The 23,651-nt window shown below is 44.2% G+C and overlaps 2 protein-coding genes across 3 annotated transcripts in view; both read left to right on the forward strand.

Annotated features, from left to right (window-relative positions):
* Positions 1-23,651, forward strand: part of LOC143762310 (uncharacterized) — a 167,526-nt gene that overhangs the window by 16,095 nt on the left and 127,780 nt on the right. For both annotated transcript variants that reach the window (XM_077249181.1, XM_077249180.1), the window contains exons 3-4: positions 2,397-2,510; positions 5,266-5,384. In XM_077249181.1, the coding sequence (XP_077105296.1) occupies positions 2,397-2,510; positions 5,266-5,384 (233 nt within the window). The remainder of the gene's footprint in view (positions 1-2,396; positions 2,511-5,265; positions 5,385-23,651) is intronic.
* On the forward strand, positions 17,150-19,370 carry LOC143762336 (uncharacterized). The gene is made up of 4 exons (XM_077249182.1): positions 17,150-17,508; positions 17,711-17,902; positions 18,063-18,219; positions 18,341-19,370. The coding sequence occupies exons 2-4, from the start codon at positions 17,833-17,835 to the stop codon at positions 18,597-18,599; spliced, it is 486 nt and encodes a 161-aa protein (XP_077105297.1). The 5' UTR covers positions 17,150-17,508; positions 17,711-17,832; the 3' UTR covers positions 18,600-19,370.

Consider the following 23,651-nt stretch of genomic DNA (forward strand, 5'->3'; position numbering starts at 1 on the left):
TGAGCGCCGTCAGCTGGCAGAAAGGGGTTAAAGCTGGATGTGACAGTGTGTTGGGAGTCCTTGATGGGAGAATAGTGAATGGGGGTATTGTGGGTATATACTGCTTTGGAGTGATTTCTGTGCAAAAGCTTTGGTTATCATTATACCTGTAATGGGGGCTTTGGTTGACACTACTTTGAAGGGGGTGGGAGCTAGATGTGGCTCGCGACCCTCTCTCAGTGCTGAATGTGGCTCGCGACCATTTCTCTAAGCTAAATGTGGCTCTCAAGGTCAGAAAGGTTGGGGACCACTGCTGTAAGGGATGAGTTGTTTTGCCAGGCAGGGACACTTTCCACATTGTCCCTCGTGTAGCGACTAATTGGGCTGTATATACATTGTACAACCAGACATGTTAATAAAAAAATAAGTACACTTTTCCTGAAGTTCTGTTTTATCCTGAGAACATGCTCATGTTTGCAGTTCTTTGTTCCAGTTCTTGCTAAATACCAAAATAAACTGCCAGTTCTGCTTTGTCAGCATGACATAGTCCTATTTACTGGGGGCAAATCACCTTTGTAAATAGAAATTGATATTTATATTTATTTTATGAGAAGTATACTGCATACTTCTTCTCTTGGGATCAAGAGAATAATCTCATTATTTCTTGCTAAATAAAACATTGTTTTTCAAATGAACACTAAACCCACCGATGAATACATTAGCATCACCCACACCACTGGTCGGCAGCTTTGTTTGTACACTCTGCATAAGCAAAAATCTGCTAATCACTATATGACAAATCTGTCATAAAAAGGACACTTTTTTAAAAAAAAAAAAAGGGGTTTTACCATTATTTTGAATTAAAATCCTTCCTCAATATGTGGGCTCAAAAGCCTTATTGCAGCCATAAGTAACTTTCTTTGTGGTTTTCAAAATGGGGTCACTTGTAAGGACATCCCTCCCAACTTTTGAAGAACAGAAAGAGGTACAGATCATGCGGTACGCTATGTGCGCTGAGGCAAATTTTGGCCACGTCTCTAATCACACCCCAATTTAAACCCATTTACCATTTTTTTTCTACCCTGACAGGTGGCAGTGAGGAACATTCAGCAGACTGCAAGGTGTAGACCTAAATTCGGGACTGTGCACTAAGTTTATATGTGCCTGCTGAAACCCGGCAGCTCCTGCTCCCTCCCGGTACCTGGAGATCACAAAAATGCTAGGACAGGAGGAGGGAGTGCTGTTTCTGCTCCCTAAATTGAATACTCATCATTCATTCAACACTCTATATATACAGATATGGCCGAAAGTGTTTGTACCTTTGAAATTGTTCCAGAAAATTAAGTATTTCTCCCAGAAAATTGTCATTTCACATGTTTTATTGTACCATGTTTATTTCCTTTGTGTATATTGAAAAAAAAACAAATAAAAGCAAATTGGACATAATTCCACACAAAATCGGAAAAATGGGCCGGACAAAATTGTTGGCACCTTTCCAAAATTATTATTATTATTATTATACATTTTTATGGCGCCATTTATTCCATGGCACTTTACATGTGAAAAGGGGCAAATACAAATAAGTACATTAAACATGAGCAAAAAACAAGGTACTAACAGGAACAGAAGGAGGGAGGACCCTGCCTGCAAGGGTTCACAGTCTGCAGGGGACGGGTGAGGATATTGTGGGTAAACATTCTACAATTAGACGTCATGTGTGTTAAATTGATTTCTACTTTCTACTTCTACTTTTTTTAAACCGTTGCCAGGTAACACAATTTTACACGCTAACAGCAGCCTTTCGAGGCACACCATTAAATCAATACCAGTAGGTTAATTTACATGCATCAAGCAGAATTGTAGTGATGTCTATTGATGAACGAAAACGATCACCAAACATAAATTCGGCACGAATATGACACATTCGGATTCGTGATCGGAAACACAAGCAAAATTTTATAAAATCGGTAACATTTGGCAAAAAGTGCGGGAAAATATTTGTGTTGCCACAAAAGTATTTCCAGCCCGTTAGCAACGATAATGGTGGTGTATCATGAGCGTTTGGCAAGTGGGGAGGGGAGGGGGTTTGCAGAGCTCAGAGGCGAGGCGTTCTTGTAAACAGTCATTTTTTTCCCTTAGCTTTATGTGTGCACATTGCGGTTAGCCAATCAGGGCGCAGGAAACACCCGCAATGTCCTGTTAGGAAGGGCACAATAACAATTGTTAGAGGAGAACCAGTAATATGTACAGTATATGTCAGCAAGTACTACTAAGTCATGTCCCAAATACATTTGTTAAAATAAAGTGGACAACCACTTTAAACATAAAGCAACTGATTGTATATCATATCATATAATATTCAACTAGATAACTTTTATCTACCCATGACTTACTTTATTTATTTTTTTTTATATCAGATAAGCCGGGGCTCTATCATCTAAAAACTGTCAATAGTCAAAAAATTGTTAAAATGGTGTCTGGTCCCATCATCAAAGCAATTGTCTCGGATTCCAGCACTGACAGTACAGAAGGTAATTTTTATATTGTTTTTACATCAGTTTAATTATTTTGGACATTTGGAATTAAACAAGATTAAAGGGTCATTACATATATAGGACAAGATAGGATAAGCAAAAAAGCTTTAATTTAAAGCGTTGTCTCAATACAGACAATCCTTTTTACCCCTTAACCCCCGGAGCTTTTTCGGTTTTGTCTTTCTGTTTTTCGCTCCCCTCCTTTCCAGAGCCATAACTTTTTTATTTTTCCGTCAATATGGCCATGTGCAGGCTTATCTTTTGTGGGATGATTTGTACTTTTGAACAACACCATCGGTTTTACCATGTTATGTACTAGAAAATGGGAAAAAAAATCCAAGTGCGGTGAAATTGCAAAAAAAAGTGCAACCCCGCACTTGTTTTTTGTTTGGCTTTTTTTCTAGGTTCACTAAATGCTAAAACTGACCTGCCTTTATGATTCCCCAGGTCAGTCATTACAAGTTCATAGATATCAAATATGTCTAGGGTTTTTTTTTATCTAAGTGGTGAAAAAAAATTACAAACGATGCTAAAAAAGAAAAAAAAAAGTGCTTCCATTTTCTGTGATCTCGGGTTGGGTGAGGGCTTATTTTTTGCGTCCCGAGCTGACTTTTTTAGTTATACAATTTTCGTGCATATACGATCTTTTGATCGCCCGTTGTTGCATTTTAATGCAATGTCGTGGCAACCAAAAAAACGTAATTCTGGGGTTTTGACTTTTTCTCCCTACGCCATTTAGCGATCAGGTTAATCCTTTTTTGTTGATAGATCGGGCGATTCTGAATGCGCTAATATCGAATCTGTGTATGTTTGATTTTATATTTTTATTGTTTTATTTTGAATGAGGCGAAAGGGGGGTGATTTGAACTTTTATATTTTTTTATATTTTTAAACACATTTTTTTTACTTTTGCCATGCTTCAATAGTCTCCATAGGAGACTAGAAGCTGGCATAGCCCGATTGGCTCTGCTACATAGAGGAGATGGTCAGATCGCCTCTATGTAGTAGAATTGCTGACTTACAATGAGGGCCGACCACTGGGTGGTGCTCACAGCAAATCGGCACTGACAACCATAGAGGTCTCCAGGAGACCTCGGGTTGTCATGCCGACACACCAGTGACCCGCAATCACGTGATGTGGGTCACCGGTGTGTGTATTTCCAGCGCGATTGCCAGAAGCGCCATTTAAATACCACTGTCAGCGTTTTACAGCTGTATTTAACTAGTTAATAGCCGCAGGTGGATCGTGATTTTACCCGCGGCTATTGTGGGCACATGTCAGCTGTTCAAAACAACTGACATGTCCCCGGAAAGATGTGGTCAAAGGGAGGGATACCGACTTCGGCGTACTATTACGCCCGATGTCGAAAAGGAGTTAATCAGAGATATACAACATTGATCAGCTGACTTATTTTCCTTTTAGGAATCTGTTATATTGACCTTTTCAATATTACTCTTTGAGTACCAGAGATAGATTTTGTTGATGCTGTTGGTTTGTTTTTTTTATCCAAAATACAGCTCTGGCAAAAATTAAGAGGCCACCACATCAAAACCCTGTCATGGGCAGCCCAATCTCCAGACCTGAACCCCATTGAAAACCTCTGGAATGTAATCAGGAAGATGATGGATAGTCACAAGCCATCAAACAAAGAACTGCTTACATTTTTGTACCAGGAGTGGCATAAGGTCACCCAAAAGCAGTGTGAAAGACTGGTGGAAAGCATGCCAAGATACATGAAAGCTGTGAATAAAAATCATGGTTATTCCACAAAATATTGATTTCTGAACTCTTCCTGAGTTAACACATTAGTATTGTTGTTACTAAATGATTATGAACTTGTTTTTTTGCATTATTTAAGGTCTGAAAGCACTGTTGTTGTTTTTTTATTTTGACTATTTTTCTTTGTCAGAAAAAAAAATACAAAATGTATTGCTTGGAACGTCGGAGACATGTTGTCAGAAGTTTATAGAATAAAAGAACAATTTACATTTTACTCAATAATATACCTATAAAGAGAAAAAATCAGACAAACTGAACATTTTACAGTGGTCTTTTAATTTTTGCCAGAGCTGTATGTACTGTAATTGCATTCAAAAATTGTTTATTTGAATAAATTCATACCTTTTTAATATCAAATTGGACATTGTTGCTCCATAGTTTCTTTTGGCATATTTTGGAGGGTCCCATTCTAATGTTGTGTCTGAGATCTATTCACTGGACTTTTGGTCCTCATGTCAGTCCACTAATGGTTTCCTATGTGGGTTTGTGTTACCTAGTCTGCACATCATGGTCTGAACTCAGATAATTAATTTCAGAAGTCTGAAATTTGCTTAAAGGGGTTTTGCAGTCTAAAATCTGTGCGACTGCAGACTTGTGAAGCCTCACATAGTGAGCACTGCATGCTCTGAACATTCTCCAGTTGTCAGTGCGGTGTTACGTGACCACAAATACGCAATATGCATACTCCCATCCAGAATCTAACTAAACTGTTTCCCGCGCACTCAATGCATTGCTTGAGGCTGGAAACGGTCTTGTCGGATTCTAGCTAGGAGTATGCATATTGCATATTTGTGTTCACATGACCTTTGTTCCTGACGCTAACATTCGAAGAATCATCACAGTGCGCAGTATGTGAATTTTCACAAGTCTACAGTTACAAAGTAACTGCAGATTTGTCCTGTTAGACTGCACAACCCTTTAAGAAATATATTCTAATTGTTTAATTGACATTTTAACTTCTGTTCCATTCAGATGTTTGTGAACTAGTCTATTCAGAACAGAAAATTATACCGGGGACTGTGCAAAAGCGAGAAGCAGCCTTACTTCTGCAACATCAAGGGTTAAAATATCAAATGAGATATACAGAAAAGGTATGTTATGTGTTATTTTTGTTTACAATAAAAATTGTTATCAGATTGATGCTTCCCTATCCGTTGGCAATAAGAAATACCATTAGGCTTCTTCATTACAAAACAGAACTAGTAGCACATAGACAACTGATAATCAGATACAGAGCCTGGGACTATAAAGTTACTGTGGTACTCAAACCCCTCCAAGCCTCATACAATTAACCCCCAACACCACCACCTCTACTACCACAGACCCTCATCAATATAAAATAGCTGGGCAGCAAATTCTGCTTTAATTTGGCACATTCCTGACCACTCCCTTAACCCCTTCATGACATGCCGTGTCCCTGTTTTGTTGCAAGCTTACATCTTTGTCGTCAGATCGTGGCTGTAACAGCCACAGGTGGAGCAGAGCTCTGCCCATGGCTATTAATCTGTCAAATACCACTGTCAATCTGTGAGAGTGGCATTTACAGCACACCGGCAGGGGGTCACTCTGTTCTATGCCCCCATTCACGTTCCCTTGACGTAATTGCAGGGTGCCGATTGGTTGCCATGATGGTCAGGGGTCTGCTGAAGACCCATGTGCCTGTCATGACGGTACTTTTATGAAAGCTAACCGATGGCTGGCGTTCATAGGAGACAGTTATTTTTGTTATACTATGGAATTGCATTGCTGTGTACAGCACAAGTTCCCTAAGGGGACTAACAAATACACCAATGTTTTAAAAATAAAAAAAAATATAAAAGTTCAAATCATCAACCATTTCCTTAATACTTAAAAAAAAGTGCATATTTGATTTTGCAGTGTTCATAATAGTCTGACCTATGGCATAACGAGAAAAAAATCACAACACCACAATTTAGATTTTTAGGCTGCCACACCACACAAAAAAATGTAATAAAAGATATGGTGGTTTGTTAGACCCTGACAGCATTCGAAACAACAGGCTCTATAAAACTGTCACTTGATTTAATGCCTACAGTGAAAATTGTAAAAAAAAATATGTTTTTGCATCATACAGCCAAACAAAAAGTGAAATGAAACACAATTAAAAAATGTGTTATGTCAATAGAAAAGGTATCCCTAAAAGTCATCTTGTCCCACAAAAAACAATCTTCACCACTGACCACTTCAAAAATAAAATAGAATTAGCTCTTTACTTCTTTTCCTACAAAATATTTATTATGTAAGAGCAAAAAACCTAAAATGCCTACATAAATGTGATATCAGTGTAATCATACTAATGAGAAGAATAAAACTTAACTGATCCTGCAAAAAACATGCCCTCACATGTTGGCAGAAAAATGGAAAAAATTATAGCTTTCAAAATATGGTCATAAAAAAACTACTTTAGTCTGATCTAGTAGCAAAACCTGAATGTAAAAAAAGCAAAGAGACACACTGTAAATCTGTTTTTGCTGTAGTCGTACTGACCTGAGAAATAAAGCTGACTTATTACTTATACCACATGGTGAATAGCATAAAAAGAAGGGAAAAAAGCAATTATTGACCATCTGTTGATGTTGATTTGTTCAATTTGCCTCCCAAACATCGCAATAAGGCTTGGTTCAAATTTATCCTGCACTCTACACTGAGTGTTTTCATCGGGATTTACTTATAAATGTCTGAAATCCGTGATTAAGACAAAGCCCTGGTGGAACATTCCATATAATGAGGCAAAGGGAGTCAATCTGGCCAATGACCAGTGGTGTCCATCTTTGTAAGCATGCACAAAAGTGCGGTAGGCCAGTTTTGTGCAAAACTGAAATGAGGGACACCACTAAACAGAGGTCACACAGAGTTCAGAGTATCTCTGCTGCCTCATTAGCGAATTGATCCATCAGGGGTTTCATCCAAATAATGTATTTTGTAGATTTAGATGGAAATCCCAATGTAAGTGCTCAGCGTATATCACAAGATAAATGTGAACTGATTCAAAATGTTTGGTATGTGATGTACCCCAAAATACCACCAATTAAAGAGTCAACTTAGCCCTGTAAGGCTAGTTTCACATTTGCGTCTAAATCCGCAGCGTTTAAAACGCATCCGCAAGTGGTGGAAAAAACGCATGTAAACGCGTACAAACGCTGCTTTTTTTTTACGCATGCGTTGACGCATGCGGTTAAAAAAATGCCGCGTTTGTACGCATTTACATGCGTTTTTTCCTGCGTTTGCGTTTTTGGTGCGCATGATGAGAAATTTCACAAGAGAAAAATCTAGATAACCAGACAACGCCAATGGGACTACAGAGGGCGTGTATTATGGAATCTCTATATATAGACCCTAGGGCTACTGAAATTTTAACAGTTTGCTACTGTATCCTGTGTCATGATGGATCTTCGCATGGAGAGCTTTTATTTCAACCTGGATTTCAGCTTCAAACTGTTTCTTGCCTGTGCTTTTGCTTGGGAGCAAGACAGAAATCGCCAAAGATGGAGAAGGAGACAACGTAGGCGTTTTTGGAGGCACCCCATTATTGGACTACGTGAGAGCCGTGGAGCCTACCACACGCTCTATGCCGAGCTTAATGCCAACCCGGAGAAATTCCAGGAATACACACGAATGTCGCAAGACTCGTTCCGGGATTTGCTTTCTCGTGTCCAAGGAGCCATACGGCGACAGGACACCCAGCTCCGTAGAGGAACGTCTGCTGGTTACATTAAGGTACGTTCAAAATCTACACCAATGACAGTCCAAATTTAGTGTTTTCTGGCATGTATTTTTTGGGTATTTTCCTTTCTTTCTTTAGCATAACCACACCATAAAAAAAATAGATTGTAATGTTTTTTGTGTTTGTTTTTCTTCCAGATTTCTGGCCACCGGAGAGAGTTTATCATCCCTCCACTTCCAATACCGGCTTGGAATATCCACCCTGTCCGGAATAGTTGTGGACACCTGCCGGGCTTTGTGGAATGTACTCCGGGATGAGTTTATACCCCTACCCACCGTCAACATGTGGCTAGAAATTGCGGAGAAATTCTGGAGTGTGTGTGATTTCCCCAAGTGTTTAGGAGCGGTGGATGGAAAGCACATTCGCATTATCAAACCAGCCAGAACAGGATCGGAGTACTTCAATTACAAAAAATATTTTTCTGTTGTGCTCATGGCAATAGCTGATGCGAACTGTCGCTTCATCGCCGTGGACATTGGAGCTTTTGGACGTGGCAACGATTCCCAGACTTTCAAGAACTCGGATATGGGCCGCCGTGTGTATGGCAACAATTTCAATTTTCCCCCGCCACAACCTCTCCCCAACACTCAAGGCCCACCGATGCCATTTGTTATGGTTGGGGATGAGGCCTTTCAGTTGTGTGAAAACCTCCTGAAGCCCTATTCCAGTCGGGACTTGAACCACACTTGAAGGATCTTTAACTACAGACTGACCAGGGCCCAAAGAACTGTAGAGTGTACCTTTGGTATTCTGGTCGCTAAATGGCGCATTCTTGCATCAGCCATAAATCTAAAAGTGGAAACAGTCGACGAGGTGGTCAAAGCCTGTGTGGTTCTGCACAATTATATAATGGTTAAAGAGCAACCCAACATTGAACTGCATGAACCAGTTGCACACCCACTGCCCGATTTCCAGCATCACCCGCTGCGGTCAACTGCAGTCGTTGGTCACATGCGGGACCAATTTGCTGCCTTTTTTTATTCAGATATTGTACGTGTGTCATGGCAGGACAATGTTGTGTAAATGTCCAGTTGTAAATAAATCTGTACCAGTAATTTTCTACAATGATAATAATATTTCTCATTAATAAACTTTAGTTTTGGTTGTGTTGACCGTGTCTCCTATCTTTTTCCTCTACAAACCAAGGCTGTCCTAAAACTGGCAGTATTTGATCTGTATTTAATATCAGTTTTTGTAATCCAAAACCAGGAGTGGGTGATAAAAGCAGAGGTGCTAGTTATTAGGTTAATATCATAATTTACCTCTAATTGTTCCACTCCTTGTTTTGGCTTACAAATACTGATATAAAACACTGGCCACATACTGCTAGTAATGACAGCCATGTTGCTTTATTGGTAAGCTTGTTGACGTCATTGCATCATGATTCTCTTCTCCTGTATCCATTGGACACAAACTGAAGAGACAATCACTGTCACACTATCTATACTCATCAAGTCAGTTGTCAGAAATAATGAATTCATGAGAAACATATACAGGGTCATGAATTCACTATTTCTGACACCTGTGCAGGTGAGCATAGATATGTAGTGTGTGACCACCATTGTCCCTCAATTTGTGTGTAATAGATTATGTATAAAGAAGAGAAAATGGTGGTTATACAAGGCAGTTCTCTACTCACCAGGTCAGGTGTCATAACTAATGAGTTTTTTGACATCTGACCTGTTCAGTAGAGGTCTGCACTGTATTGCCACCATTTTCTCTTCAGACTGCCACACTAGGCACAGACAAAAAGAGATTATGGAGATACATGTAATATTTTTTGGGCCACCTCATATCTGTATACTAAAGACACACAAAGCTGCAGTCTTTTTATTTTTAACTAGTGGAGATATGATGTGGCCCAAAAAGTAAGTGTGTGGCGAAGTTTCTTGGCGCACGGTGTGTGTTGCCGGCGGCGGAAGACACAATAAACCAAACATAATTGTGGCAAATCAAACTTTTTTTTATTTTGTTAACAACTCAAAAAATTATTTTTTACTGCGCCGGCTTGGGGTAGAGTGATGTAAACGGGGGGTGTGAAGAACTGAGGCCTGGCTAACCGTGGACGACGCAGAGGTGGCAGGAGAAGGGGCAATGAAACTAGAAGGGTCTGGAAGTTCGGGGATGGGGCTTGACACATGAGAGGCTTGAGACGCACTGGAAGGGTGAGACAAACCTGACATTACAGACACATTGGTAGGTGAAGGGGGAGGAATGCTAAGAGTCCTCTGGTTTTTTTTTTTTCTGTTGTTTTTTTTTTGTTTGCCTGGTTGTGGGAGGTCTTGTTGGGCTCATATGGCGTGGCATGGTGGCCGGTGACCTGTCAGGGTCTGGCTGCGCTGTGTCAGAGTCCATAGTGCTCGTAGATCGTGCAGCCATGCCAGAGTCCATAGTGCTCGTAGAGCATGCAGCCATGCCAGAGTCCATAGCGCTCGTAGAGCGTGCAGCCATGCCAGAGTCCATAGCGCTCATAGAGCGTGCAGCCATGCCAGAGTCCATAGCGCTCGTAGAGCGTGCAGCCATGCCAGAGTCCATAGCGCTCGTAGAGCGTGCAGCCATGCCAGAGTCCATAGCGCTTGTAGAGCGGAAGGCCATGCCAGGGTCCTGCTGCATCGTGGAGGTGGTGGTACGGAAGGCCATGCCAGGGTCCTGCTGCATCGTGGAGGTGGCGGAACGGAAGGCCATGCCAGGGTCCTGCTGCATAGTGGAGGTGGCGGTACGGAAGGCCATGCCAGGGTCCTGCTGCATTGTGGTGTCAGTGGAGGAGGTCCAAGCAGGAGCAGCGGATGTCATGGTGGTGGTGGTGGGATGTCCAACTGCACTCGGCATGGTGGTGGTGCTGTAGTGGTGTCCGGCTGTGGAAGGATTTGAGGTGGCCGTGCAGTGGGATGCAGCAGAGGTCGGCATTGAGGACAATCGTGACAGTGAAGGCACAGGTGGATATGCCCCCACTGTCTGCTGGAAATACCGACTCTGCTGCATAGCCTGCACGTAAGCAGCATTGCAGGCCTGCATGACACTCAGCTGGAGATCAGGAGTAAGGTGTTCTGACATGCCCTGCTCAATTTGATTAAAAAAAAAATGATGTGCTGGCCTCTGGAGGTCGGCTTTCACTTGATCAAGGCTTTTGCTGACCTCCTGGATACGTGCATTCAAGAGGTTATGTGAAACATCCATTCGGTCACCCAAAGCCTTGATTGCTTCGTGTAAAACCGAGCTCAAGTGCAAAAACTCGGGCATGAGTGACCTGTCCGAAGCCCTCTGCCGCTGCCGGGATGAGCCCAAAAAAAGGGGGCAGTGGAAGAGGACTGCGAAAGGGGAAGACCTGATGGACCAGCTCCCTGGTCTCCAGTTAGTGTGGAAGGCCCACTTGCTGCTGCGCTGCTTGATGGCTGGGATGGGTCCATGGCTGTCGGATGAAGAACCGCTCCAGAACCTGGGCCAACAGTAGTGCTGTATGTGCTGTGAAAAAAGGAAAAAGAAAATTACTATCAAAAATTTAACAGACGCAAAATCCTGTGGAATGTAAAAATAAAGATTATGGCAATACAATACAACCTAATGCACGTGATTAATACTTACGTTCTCTGGGCAAGGACCGGCCTTAAAAATGACAGAACGCGATGGTATTTGTAGCGTCTGATCCTTGCTCCTGAACCACTGGGAACACGGCTCTCTTGACGCAGGTCCTTGTTGAAGCGGTCCTTCATCGAACGCCAACGTGTTTTGACTTTGGATACTGTTTAAAAAAAATGTTGGTCAGAAAAAGTACTTTTGGCCGTGCTCACACAACTGTGTGTGATTAGAGAAACTCCAGAAAGTTTCTTTCATCACACACAGTCGAGTGAGCACGGCCAAGGTCTCTGCTGCTTCACACTGCAGTGCAATACTTACCAAATGCAGCTCGGACCCGTGTTGGGGCGTTGTTCCAGCCATCCCACATCGCTTGGGCCACCACATTCCATAACCGCCGGATCGTCATGTTGTTTGAGTGCAGTGGATCCTGGGTGTCCCACAACGGAACTCTCTCCTGGACCAGGGGGATGAGGAGGTCATTCTCGATCAGATCATCCTCCCGTTGTGAAACCTAAAAATTAAGGAAAGTCATTACAGTTTGCTCAATTAACAAACGGAAAAGAAAGAAAAAAGATGCTGTGAAATGGCATGAATAGTAAAGTCAACAAACAAAAGGATTCCACAAGAAAAAAGTAAAGAAATAGGAATGGAAAGAAAGGAAGATTCAAGAATATTACACTGAGGACAGTCAGCCTTGTATACGTACCCGCTGCCGTCTTGCCACCGGACCTTGACTCCGCTGCTCCTGCCCTGTCTCTGCCGCAGTAGAAGAGCTATAAAAGAAAAATTTTAATTGTCACATGTGTCGATGTGACAGTGAATACTTACCAATCTGATGAGGCAAGTACTCACCTCACTGACATGCTCCACTTCCGACTGTCCTGGCTGAAACTCCTCACCAGAAGAAGAATCCGAAGAAGACATTCTGATGCATGTAGAAAGAAAGAAATGCAAGAAATTAGGACATGTAGAGACAGAAAATAGAAAATAAAGGCATTGGCTAGGATATACTCACATTGTTCTGAGGCTTGTTTGCTCCAAGGTGCTGTGGTCCGTCTGCTCTGCTTGGCTGTCCGCTGTGGGCCGTCTGCTCTGCTTGGCTGTCCACTGTGGTCCGTCTGCTCTGCTTGGCTGTCTGCTGAGAAGTGACCTGCAACTGTCCACACCCTCCCTTTTATCACCTTGATGGCGGGGGGTGGCTTATCAGTGTCTAGACATGTTTTTCTCAATTGAAACGCATGCGTTCAAAAACGCAACCAAACGCATGTGCTAAAAAACGCATGCGTTTACATAGACAGCAATGCGTTTTTTGGTCACAATCCTTGCGCAATCGACCGCATGCGTTTCCTGGCGGCAAATAGACGCCTCTAGAAATTACTACATGTTGCATTTCCGCGCCAAGCCGCAAACGACGAGACGACGCATGCATCGTCAAACGCGGCAAAACGCGAACCAAAAAAAAGTATGCGTTTTTAATGTTAAATATAGGAAAACACGACGCATGCATTTATATGCGGTACAAACGCTGCGGCAACAAACGCAAATGTGAAACCAGCCTAACAGTCTGAGTCTACAAGATCAAAAAGATTATATCCTACAAAAGCAACGGAGTTGTAGTCCAAAAAGGTATTTTAAAACAAGAGTTTATTTAAATAATCAGGCAGGAAAAATAACAAGACAATATATACGATACAGATCAAGCAGATACAAAGGCTCAGATTTGAGGACCAACCACGTCACTAAATGTAAGCAGGGTCAGGGAAAGACTGTTCTACCAAAATTACAATATAAAATATATGGTGCTAATGAAATACCACTGCCAATATCTGTCACGGGAAGCCTAGGTGGGCAAGAGCTATTGACCTGGGCCCCTGCAATTTCCCTCAGACTAGTGAAATCCTGACTGACCCTCTCCTAGAGTTTACACTGATGGTGTGCATGTCTAGGCCTCCACCCTCACCCTATCTCCTGTTTCAACCCTAGGCTGAAACCACCACCCACCACCCAGTGAAGAGATCATACACCAATACCCACAGTTAGCACAGACAAGGATAACTGAAAATGTGAACCAAGCCGCAGTCACTCAGGAATACACAATAAGTGCACAGGGCAAAACAAATACAAATATAGGAAGGAGTAAATAAGACAAAGGGAAATACACCACCAGATACGATACTCCAACTCCTAGCTCACCACTCCAGACTGAGATAACCAAGCACTAGACAGAAGCTATAATCGGCGACGCCCAATGTTCAGAAGAACTATTTAAACGCAGTAGGCTTGGCCCAGCTTCCAATCCGAGCACCAGCTAAATTAACCCCGGACCAGCTAGACAAAATCTAGCCGACGCCACTGAGCGCATAGTGGACAAAAGCGGAATTACCGCTGTCTGTCGAACGCCCTAGAATGAACAGCGTCCGACATGACATTACCCCGCCTTCTACGAGGGACCCCAGGGCCCTCACAACTTATAGGACCCGGCTTGTCCGGATGACAGCGGTGAAACATACTGACCAGCCGATCCGAATGAACGTCCGAGGCTGGTACCCAGGACCTCTCCTCAGGCCCATAACCACGCCAGTGTACCAAGTACTGTAAAGTGCGATGCACTACACGAGAGTCAACCACCTTGGAGACTTCAAATTCCAAATTACCATCCACCAAGACTGGAGAAGGCATTGGTGTCGCGTCCACAAGACCCACCATCTTTTTTAGCAACGATCTGTGGAACACGTTGTGTATCTTATACACCGTAGGAAGCTCCAATCGGTACGCTACAGGGTTAACGACGGCGGCGACCCTAAATGGACCAATAAACCTTGGACCCAATTTAAGGGAAGGTATCTTGAGTCTTATGTTTTTTGTGGATAACCACACCCAGTCATCCACACTCAGGTCCAGACCTGGCACACACCTACTGTCAGCCACACGTTTGTACCTAGCACCCACACTCAACAGGCGCTGTTGAACTCTCCACCAGACTGATGACAATTGTGCTCCTAACTGGTCTTCCTCCGGAACGCCGGAAGAGCCCCTCTGACTCAAAGTACAAAATTGAGGATGTAGCCCATAAACACAAAAAAAGGAGACTCCCCAGACGACTCCTGGCGGTGATTATTGATGGCAAACTCAGCCAAAGGAAGGAACCACTCCTCCTGGTTATCAGAGACAAAGCAGCGTAAGTACTGTTCCAAATTTTGGTTCATACGCTCGGTCTGACCATTTGACTGAGGATGAAACGCAGAAGAATGAGACAACTTGATCCCCAGCCGTGAGCAAAATGCTTTCCAAAATTTTGCCACAAACTGAGTACCCCTATCAGACACGATATCAGACGGAACCCCATGAAGTCTGACCACCTCCTGCACAAATACCTGAGCCAGAGTCTTAGCGTTAGGCAACGAAGGCAAAGACACAAAGTGCGACATTTTTGAAAACCGATCAACAATCTGAACTATCTTCAGAGCGTAGGTGTAGCCAGTCCTACTCGGAGTCAACTTCATGTGATCCAAAGCTACCAGTTCAAGTGATTGTTTCGTGATGATCGGTTGTAGTGGGGCTCGCTGGCTATTACGGTCTTTCCTGCGCAGGTTGCAGGGGCCACATCTGAATGGCTTTCCTGATGCCAATCCAGTAGAATATTTCACAAAGTAGGACCTCCAGCTTCTTCCACCCGAACTGTCCTGCTCCATTGTGGTATGCTTCTAAAGGCCCCGTCTCACTAAGCGATTTACCAACGATCACGACCAGCGATACTACCTGGCCGTGATCGTTGGTAAGTCGCTGTGTGGTCGCTGGGGAGCTGTCACACAGACCGCTCTCCCCAGCGACCAACGATCAGGGGAACGACTTCGGCATCGTTGAAACTGTCATCAACGATGCCGAAGTCCCCCTGCAGCACCCGGTAACCAGGGTAAACATCGGGTTACTAAGCGCAGGGCCGCGCTTAGTAACCCGATGTTTACCCTGGTTACCAAAAAAAACAAACACTACATACTCGCCTTTCGGTGTCCAGGTCCCTTGCCGTCTGCTTCCTGCTCTGACTGAGCCGCCGTACACTGAGAGCGCAGCGGTGACGTCAGTGCTGTGCTCTCACTTCTCACTGTACGGCCGGGAGTCAGTGAGAGCAGGAAGCAGACGGCAAGGGACCTGACGGACATCAGAAGGCGAGTATGTAGTGTTTGTTTTTTTTTACATTTACGCTGGTAACCAGGGTAAACATCGGGTTACTAAGCGCGGCCCTGCGCTTAGTAACCCGATGTTTACCCTGGTTACCAGTGAAGACATCGCTGGATCGGTGTCACACACACCGATTCAGCAATGTCAGCGGGGCCTCAACGACCAAAAAAAGGTCCAGGCCATTCCGACACGACCAGCGATCTCGCAGCAGGGGCCTGATCGCTGGTACGTGTCACACATAGCGAGATCGCTATGGAGGTCGCTGTTGCGTCACAAAACTTGTGACTCAGCAGCGATCTCGCTAGCGATCTCGCTATGTGAGACGGGGCCTTAAGACTACTGGTTAGGGACTATCACCTGCCAGACCAGTTTGTGGGTTCGCGAGTTGATGTTCCTCTGACACAGCTTTACCTCATAGATGAACAGCTTGCCCTTCTCTTTCCACAACTGTTGCATTTCCTGTGGAGCATCTGAACCAGGGTGTGAGTCAGCTTATGTCAGCAACTCCTTTACTAGGTGGAATGCTGGATCGCTATCCTGTGTCTCTACCCATCCATTGAGAGTCAACGGGTTAAGCGTAGCTTTTTGCATGACATAGTGCTTGTTCCTCACTCAATGGGAGCACTGGGCCGCCTCATGGCGGTGGAAGGCTGGTAACTCGATTTCTTCTCTTTCGGGTCATCTCCCCATCCGGCAAATTGGGCATCCTGGACAGTGCATCAGCATTAGCGTTCTTATGCCCTGCTCGGTACTTGATGGTAAACTCGTAGTTGCACAGCCGGGCCATCCATTGCTGTTCCAATGGACCTAGCTTTGCGGTTTCCAAGTGAGTCAGCGGGCTATTGTCCGTGAAGATGGTAAACTTCGCTGAAGCCATGTAGTGTTTGAATCGCTCGGTTACAGTCCAGACTATGGTGAGAAACTCCAGCTTAGGCTGGTTTCACATTTGCGGTTGTGTACGCAGCGTTTCTTCCACAATTATCCGCATGCGTTGTGTATTCCTATATTTAACATTAGGGATGCATGTGTCTGCGATAGGTTGCGCTTTGCCACGTTTGACGACGCATGCGTCGTTTCATCGTCTGCGGTTTGGCGTGGTAAATGCTACATGTAGTAATTTTAGAGGTGTCAATTTGCCGCCTAGAAACGTATGCGGTTGTTATTGTTGCGGTTAAGGAATGCGGCAAAAAATGCATTGCTGTCTATGTGAACGCATGCGTTTGCAAGCACATGCATTTGTGAACGCATGCGTTGCACCACAGGAAAACATGTCTAGACACTGATTAGCCACCCCCCACATACAAACTGATAAAGGAAGGAGTGGACATTTGCAGGTCACAACTCAGCAGACTGGGAACAAGAGCAGATGCAGCAGACCAGACACAGGAAGGAATCTACACTCTAAACAATATGAGTATATCCTAGCCAATGTCTTTATTTTCTATTTTCTGTCTCTATATGTCCTAATTTCTGCCATTTCTTTCTTTCTGTGTGCATCAGAATGTCATCTTCTTCTGAGGAGGAGCAATGGCCTGGGCCTGCACAAGCCGAACATGTCAGTGAAGTGAGTACTCACCTCCTCAGATTGGTAAGTATTCACTGTCACATCTACACATATGACAATTTTTTTTCCCTTTTTTTAGAGCACTTCTTCCACTGCGGCAGAGGCTGAGCAGGATCAGTGGGGTCACGGTCGGGTGGCAAGGCGGCAGCGTGTACGTATACGTGGCTGACTGTTTATTGTATACTCACTCTACTATTGGATGTTCATTTCTTTACTTTCCTCTTTCTTTCCCTTTTTCTTCTTGACTCCTTTTGTTTCTTGGCTTTCAATATTCATGCCAGTTTTCTGTCTCTGTTTTCTTTCTTTTCCTTATGTTAATGTAGCCAACATTAATGTCTTTATTTATTTTTTAGGGTCCTGAACGGGATGAAGACCTCATTGAAAATGACCTCCTTATCTCCCTGGTCCATGGGCGAGACCTGTTGTGGGACACCCAGGTTCCGCAGCACTAGGACAAGGTGACGATCCGGCGGCTATGGAAGAGGTGGCCAAAGCGATGTGGGATGACTGGGACAACGCACCGACTCGGGTCCGAAATGCATTTTGTAAGTATTGCAATGCAGTGTGATGCAGCAGTGACCTTGGCCATGATCACACAACTGTGTGTGATGAGAGAAACTCTCAGGAGTTTCTCTCATCACACACAGTTGTGTGAGCACGGCCAAAAGTCCATTGTTTAACCATTCTTTTTTGTTTTTTCAAAAGTGCTCAAAGTCAAAACACGTTGGCGTTCGATGAAGGATCGCTTCAACAAGTACCTTCGTCAAGAGAGCCGGGTTCCTAGTGGTTCTGGAGCGAGGATCCGAAAATATAAATACCACCGCATTCTGGCATTTTTGAGACCGGTCCTTGCCCAGAGAACGTAAGTATTTTTTTGGTGTATTAGGTTGTGTTGTATTGCCATAATCTGTATGTTTCTATACCACAGGAGTTGGCATTTTGTAAATGTTTGGTATTAATTTTTTTTTCTTCTTTTTTCACAGCACATGGAGCAGCACTCTTGACCCTGGTTCTGGAGCGGTCCTTCATCAGACAGCCATGGACCCGTCCCAGCCATCCAGCAGCGCTGCAGCAAGTGGGCCTGCCACACAAAGTGGAGACCAGGAAGCTGGTCCATCTGGTGTTCCCTTTTTCAGTCCTCTGCCTCTGCCCTTTTTTGGGGGGCTCTTTCCAGCAGCGGCAGAGGGCCTCGGACAGGTCACTCATGCCCGAGTTTTTGCACTTGAGCACGATTTTTCATGATGGACTCAAGGCGATGGGTGACCAACTGGATACTGCCTTTAGCCATATGAATACACGTATCCAGGAGGTTACCAAAAGCCTTGACCAAGTAAAAGCTGACCTCCAGAGGCCAGCACATCATTTTTTCAATCAAATTAGTGTCCAGCTTAGTGTCATGCAGGCCTGTAATGCTGCTTACGTGCAGGCTATGCAGCAGAGTCGGTATTTTCAGCAGACAGTGGCGGCATATCCACCTGTGCCTACACTGTCACGCTTGACCTCAATGCCGACTTCTGCTGCATACCACTGCACGGCCACCTCCATTCCAAGCACTGCCGGACACCACTACAGCACCACCACCATGCAGAGTGCTGTTGGACAGCCCACCACAGCCATGCAGCGGCACATGGACCCTGACAGGTCAGCCACCACGGCCAGGCTGCTAGAAATGAGCCCAACGAGGCTCCCCGTACCGCAGCGCCGATCCCAAAAAAGGAAAGGAAAAAAGAAACAGAGGACTATCGCTATCCCTCCCCCCTCACCTCCCAATGTGTCTGTAATGTCTGGTTTGTCTCACCCTTCCAGTGTGTCTCTGCCCTCCCATGCGTCAACCCCATCCCTGAACTGCCAGACCCCGGTAATTTAATTGCCCTTTCTCCTGCCACCCCTGCGTCGTCCACAGTTAGTCAAGCTTCACAGCTACATACCCCCCATTTCCGGCACTCTACCCCAAGCAGGTGCAGTTAATTTTTTTTTTGTGTGTAAAAATAAATAATAACGTTTTTTGCCCCCAATAATGTTTGGTTTATTGTGTATTTCGCCGTCGGCAACACACACCGTGCACCGAATAAAACACTGCGCCACACACTTTATTTTTTTGCCACCTCATAGCTCCAGTAGTTAGTAAATACAACACTGCAGCTTTGTGTGTGTTTTGTATAGAGATATAAGGTGGCCCAAAAAAATAATACTTTTATTTTCTCCATAATCTCTTCTTTCTGCTTACTCTGTGACTTTTATTTGAAGGGAAAAAGGGAGACACAAAGCGCAAATATGGTCTTATCTCACAAAAGAATGGAGGTATCACCAAGAAAATCACTCACCTGGTGACACTGAAAGTAGGCATGTAAAGATTTCGGCTGCCGCAGATCCACAAGCCGGTCACCGACCATATGAAGCAGTATACTAAAGGAGGTGTGGATTAAATCATGTTGTATGTGGTAATTCCTGAAGAAGGGGCCATAAGAGCCCTGAAACGCGTTGAATAAACCACTGTTTTACGTCTACTACCAACTGAAACCTCATCATTATTACGGCAGCGCGGATTTAATCCACACCTCCTATAGTATACTACTCTGTGACTTTGTGTTGTAGACTGAAGAGAAAATGGCGGTAATACAAAGCAGAACTATACTCAACAGGTCATGTGTTCAAAAACTCATTAGTTATGATACCTGACCTGGTGAGTAGAGAACTGCCTTGTATAACCTCCATTTTCTCTTCTGTGTACGTAATCTGTTTCACACAAAGTGAAGGGATGATGGAGGTCATACAAGGCATATCTATACTCACCTGGACATGTGTCAGAAATAGTGAATTAATGAGGCTGTTATTTGTGCATCATGAATTCTTTATTTCTGACACCTGTCTTGATGAGTATAGATCTGTTTTGTAAACCTCCATCGTCATCATCTGCGTCCAATAGATACTGCAGAACAGAATCAGAACGCAATGACGTCAACAACCTTAGCACTAACAACCTATGTGGTTTGCAGAGGAAATACATAGGAGACACGGTCAAGATAACAAAACACGTAGTTTATTAACAACAAATATTAGTAACATTTAAAACATAACTGGTACAGACCCAAACCCAACAGGACATTTTACACAATATTGTCCTGCCATGCCAGGGTGATGCTGGTAATCTGGCAATGGGTTTGCAACTGGTTCATCCAGTTCAATGTTGGGTCGCTCCTTAGCCATAATGTAATTGTGGAGAGCCACACAGGCTTTGACCACCTCATCGACAGTCTCCATTTTTAGATTAATGGCTGTTGCAAGAATGCGCCATTTTGAGACTAGAATCCCAAAGGTACACTCTACTGTTCTTCGGGCCCTGATCAATCTGTAGTTAAAGATGCTTTTAGTGTGGTTCAAGTCCCGACTGGAATATGGCTTCAGTAGGTTTTCACGCATCTGAAAGGTCTCATCCCCAACCATAACAAATGGCATCAGTGGGCCTTGAGTGTTGGGGAGAGGTTGTAGCCCTGTAAAATTAAAATTTTTGCCATACACACGTTGGCCCATATCCGAGTTCTTAAATTCTGGGAATCGTTGCCCCGGCCAAAAGCTCCAATGTCCATGGCGATGAAGCGACAGTCCCCATCTGCTATTGCCATGAACACAACAGAAAAATATTTTTTGTAGTTGAAGTACTCCGATCCAGTTCTGGCGGGTTGGATAATGCGTATGTGCTTTTCATCCACCGCACCCAAACAGTTTGGGAAATCACACACACTCCAGAATTTCTCTGCAATTCCCATCCACATGTCCTCTGTGGGTATGGGTATAAATTCATCCCGGAGAATGTTCCACAAAGCCCGGCAAGTGTCCGCAACTATTCTAGACAGGGTGGAAATTCCAAGCCGGTACTTGAAGTGGAGGGATGATAAGCTCTCTCCGGTTGCCAGAAATCTGTAATAAAATAAATAAAAAATAAATTACAATCAATTCTATTTATGGTGTTGTTCTGCTAAAGACATAAAGGAAAATACAAAGAATACATGTCAGACCAACAATAATTATGACTGGCATTTGTTTAGAATTATTACGTACCTTAATGTAAGCAGCAGACGTTCCTCTGCAGGAATCGCTCTACGGAGCTGGGTGTCCTGTCTCCAGATGGCTCCTTGGACACGACCAAGCAAATCCCGAAAAGAGTCTTGCGATATCCGAGTACATTCCGGGAATTTATCCGGGTTGGCATTAAGCTATCCATATAGCATGTGATAGGCTCCACGGCTCTCCCGGAGTTCGATAATGGGGTGTCGCCAAAAACGCCCACGCTGTGTCCTTCTCTGTCTTTCTCGATTTCTTTGTTACTCCCAAGCAAATGCACAGGCAAGAAACAGCTTGATGCTTAAATCCAGGTTTAAATAAAAGCTCTCCATGTGAAGATCCATCATGAAACAGGATACAGTAGCACACTGTTCAGATTTCAGCAGTCCTAGGGTCTATATAGATATCCCATAATACACGCCCTCTGTAGTCCCATTGGCGGTGTCTGGTTATCTACATTTTTCCCCTGTAAAATTTTCCACCATGCGCACAAAAAATGCAAACGCATGCAAACGCATGCAAACGCATGCAAAAGCATGAAAACGCCGCATTTTTTAAACCGCATGCGTTACTGTATGCGTCTAAAAAACACTGCGTTTGTACGCGTTTCCATGCGATTTTTCCTTCATTTGCGGTTGTGGATTAAACGCTGCGGATTCTAACGCAAATGTGAAACTAGCCTTTAAGGTAACTATAGTTGTTGGGGTTCCTTTCAGTGGGAGAAAGCTTTCTGCTGGTATAGGCAATCACTCTCTCTCTGCCTTTCTGCACTTGTGACAGCACTGCTCCCAATCCCACATTGCTGGCGTCAGTGTAGAGTATGAATGGTTGGTCATTGTCAGGATAGGCCAGGACTTCATCTCCCATGAGAGCCAACTTCAACCAGGTGAAGGATTCTTCTAACCTGTCGTTCCACTCGAATAGAGAATTCTTGTTCTTGACCTTCTTGGATTGGTCCACTATGAGGTCTTGTAGGGGTGCGGCTATCTTGGTGAAGCCCTTGATGAATCTCCGGTAGTAGCCCACCAACCTGAGAAACTGCTGTACTTCATGAATGGTGTTGGGTTTTGGGCAGTCCCTGATAATGGTGACTTGTCAGGGTCTGATGCTATGCCTTCTGCGCTTACTATGTGGCCTAGGCACTGCACCTTGGGCTTCAGCAGGTGGCATTTGTACGGTTTCACTTTCAGGCCAAAGTTGGACAGGGCTTGGACCACATCAACCAGGTGCTTCAAGTGATTTTCATAGGTCTTGGAGAAGACAATGACATCATCCAGGTACAATAGAACCGTTTTGAGGTTCTTGTGCTGGAGGCAACACTTGTGCAAAGCCCGAATGGCATGTAGTTGAACTCGCATAAGCCCATGGGTGTCGTGAAGGCGGCCTTCTCTCTATCCGCCTCTGCTACGGGAACCTGTAAATACCCACTGGTGAGATCTAAGGCGGAGAAATAGTTAGCGGATTTCAGTGCAGCCAATGATTCCTCATTTCTGGGTAACAGGTAGGCATCCTTATGTGTAATGCAGTTAATTTGCCTGTAGTCAAAACATATTCTCATTGTACCATCTTTCTTTCTAACGAGGACTAATGGAGCTGCCCAGGGGCTACAACTGTCTCTGATCACCCCAACCTCCTTCATCTCCCGTAATATACTCTTGGCTCATTGATAGTGAGCTGGAGGTACAGGCCGGTACCTCTCTTTATTGGGCGGATGATCTCCGGTGGGGATATGGTGTTGAACCGCTTTTACCTGCCCAAAGTCTAGAGGGTGTTTGCTAAAGACCCACTTATATTCTTGGACCACCCCGTAAGCCCCATGCTTTTGGTGCAAAGGGGTGGAGTCAGTGCCTACGCGTAACTTCTGACTCCAATCCTCCAGCTGCCCCTCAGAGCCATTGTGCTCTGCCTGGTCGGACGAGACCAAGGGTTCTACTGCCTGTATTGTGTTGTTACTGACAGTGAACAGCTTAGCAAGGGTGGCATATTGGGGTAAATGGACCTCTTTTTCCCCACAATTCAGGATGCATATCGGTACCCTCCCTGTTATGATCCTAGTGGCTTAGGATCACAAATCTAACCAGCTAAGTAGAAAATAATAGGACGAGCTCTGGGGATGTGGTAACTGGACTAACCGCAAACCTGATCCTAACCGCACACACTATAGGCAGCCGTGGAACGTTTCCTGAAATCCTAGACGTCTCTTCACGGCCTGAGAAACTGACTACCCCTAAA

This window comes from Ranitomeya variabilis, chromosome 1 (assembly GCF_051348905.1).
Source record: "Ranitomeya variabilis isolate aRanVar5 chromosome 1, aRanVar5.hap1, whole genome shotgun sequence".
Lineage (NCBI taxonomy): Eukaryota > Metazoa > Chordata > Amphibia > Anura > Dendrobatidae > Ranitomeya > Ranitomeya variabilis.

Excerpts from the sequence above, each read along its gene's own strand:
- LOC143762336 (XM_077249182.1), top strand. The coding sequence starts at position 17,833 with ATGGAAGAGGTGGCCAAAGCGATGTGGGATGACTGGGACAACGCACCG. Across the intron at positions 17,903-18,062 it reads TCGGGTCCGAAATGCATTTT|TGCTCAAAGTCAAAACACGT; the intron begins GTAAGTATTGCA and ends TTTTTTCAAAAG. Across the intron at positions 18,220-18,340 it reads CCGGTCCTTGCCCAGAGAAC|CACATGGAGCAGCACTCTTG; the intron begins GTAAGTATTTTT and ends CTTTTTTCACAG.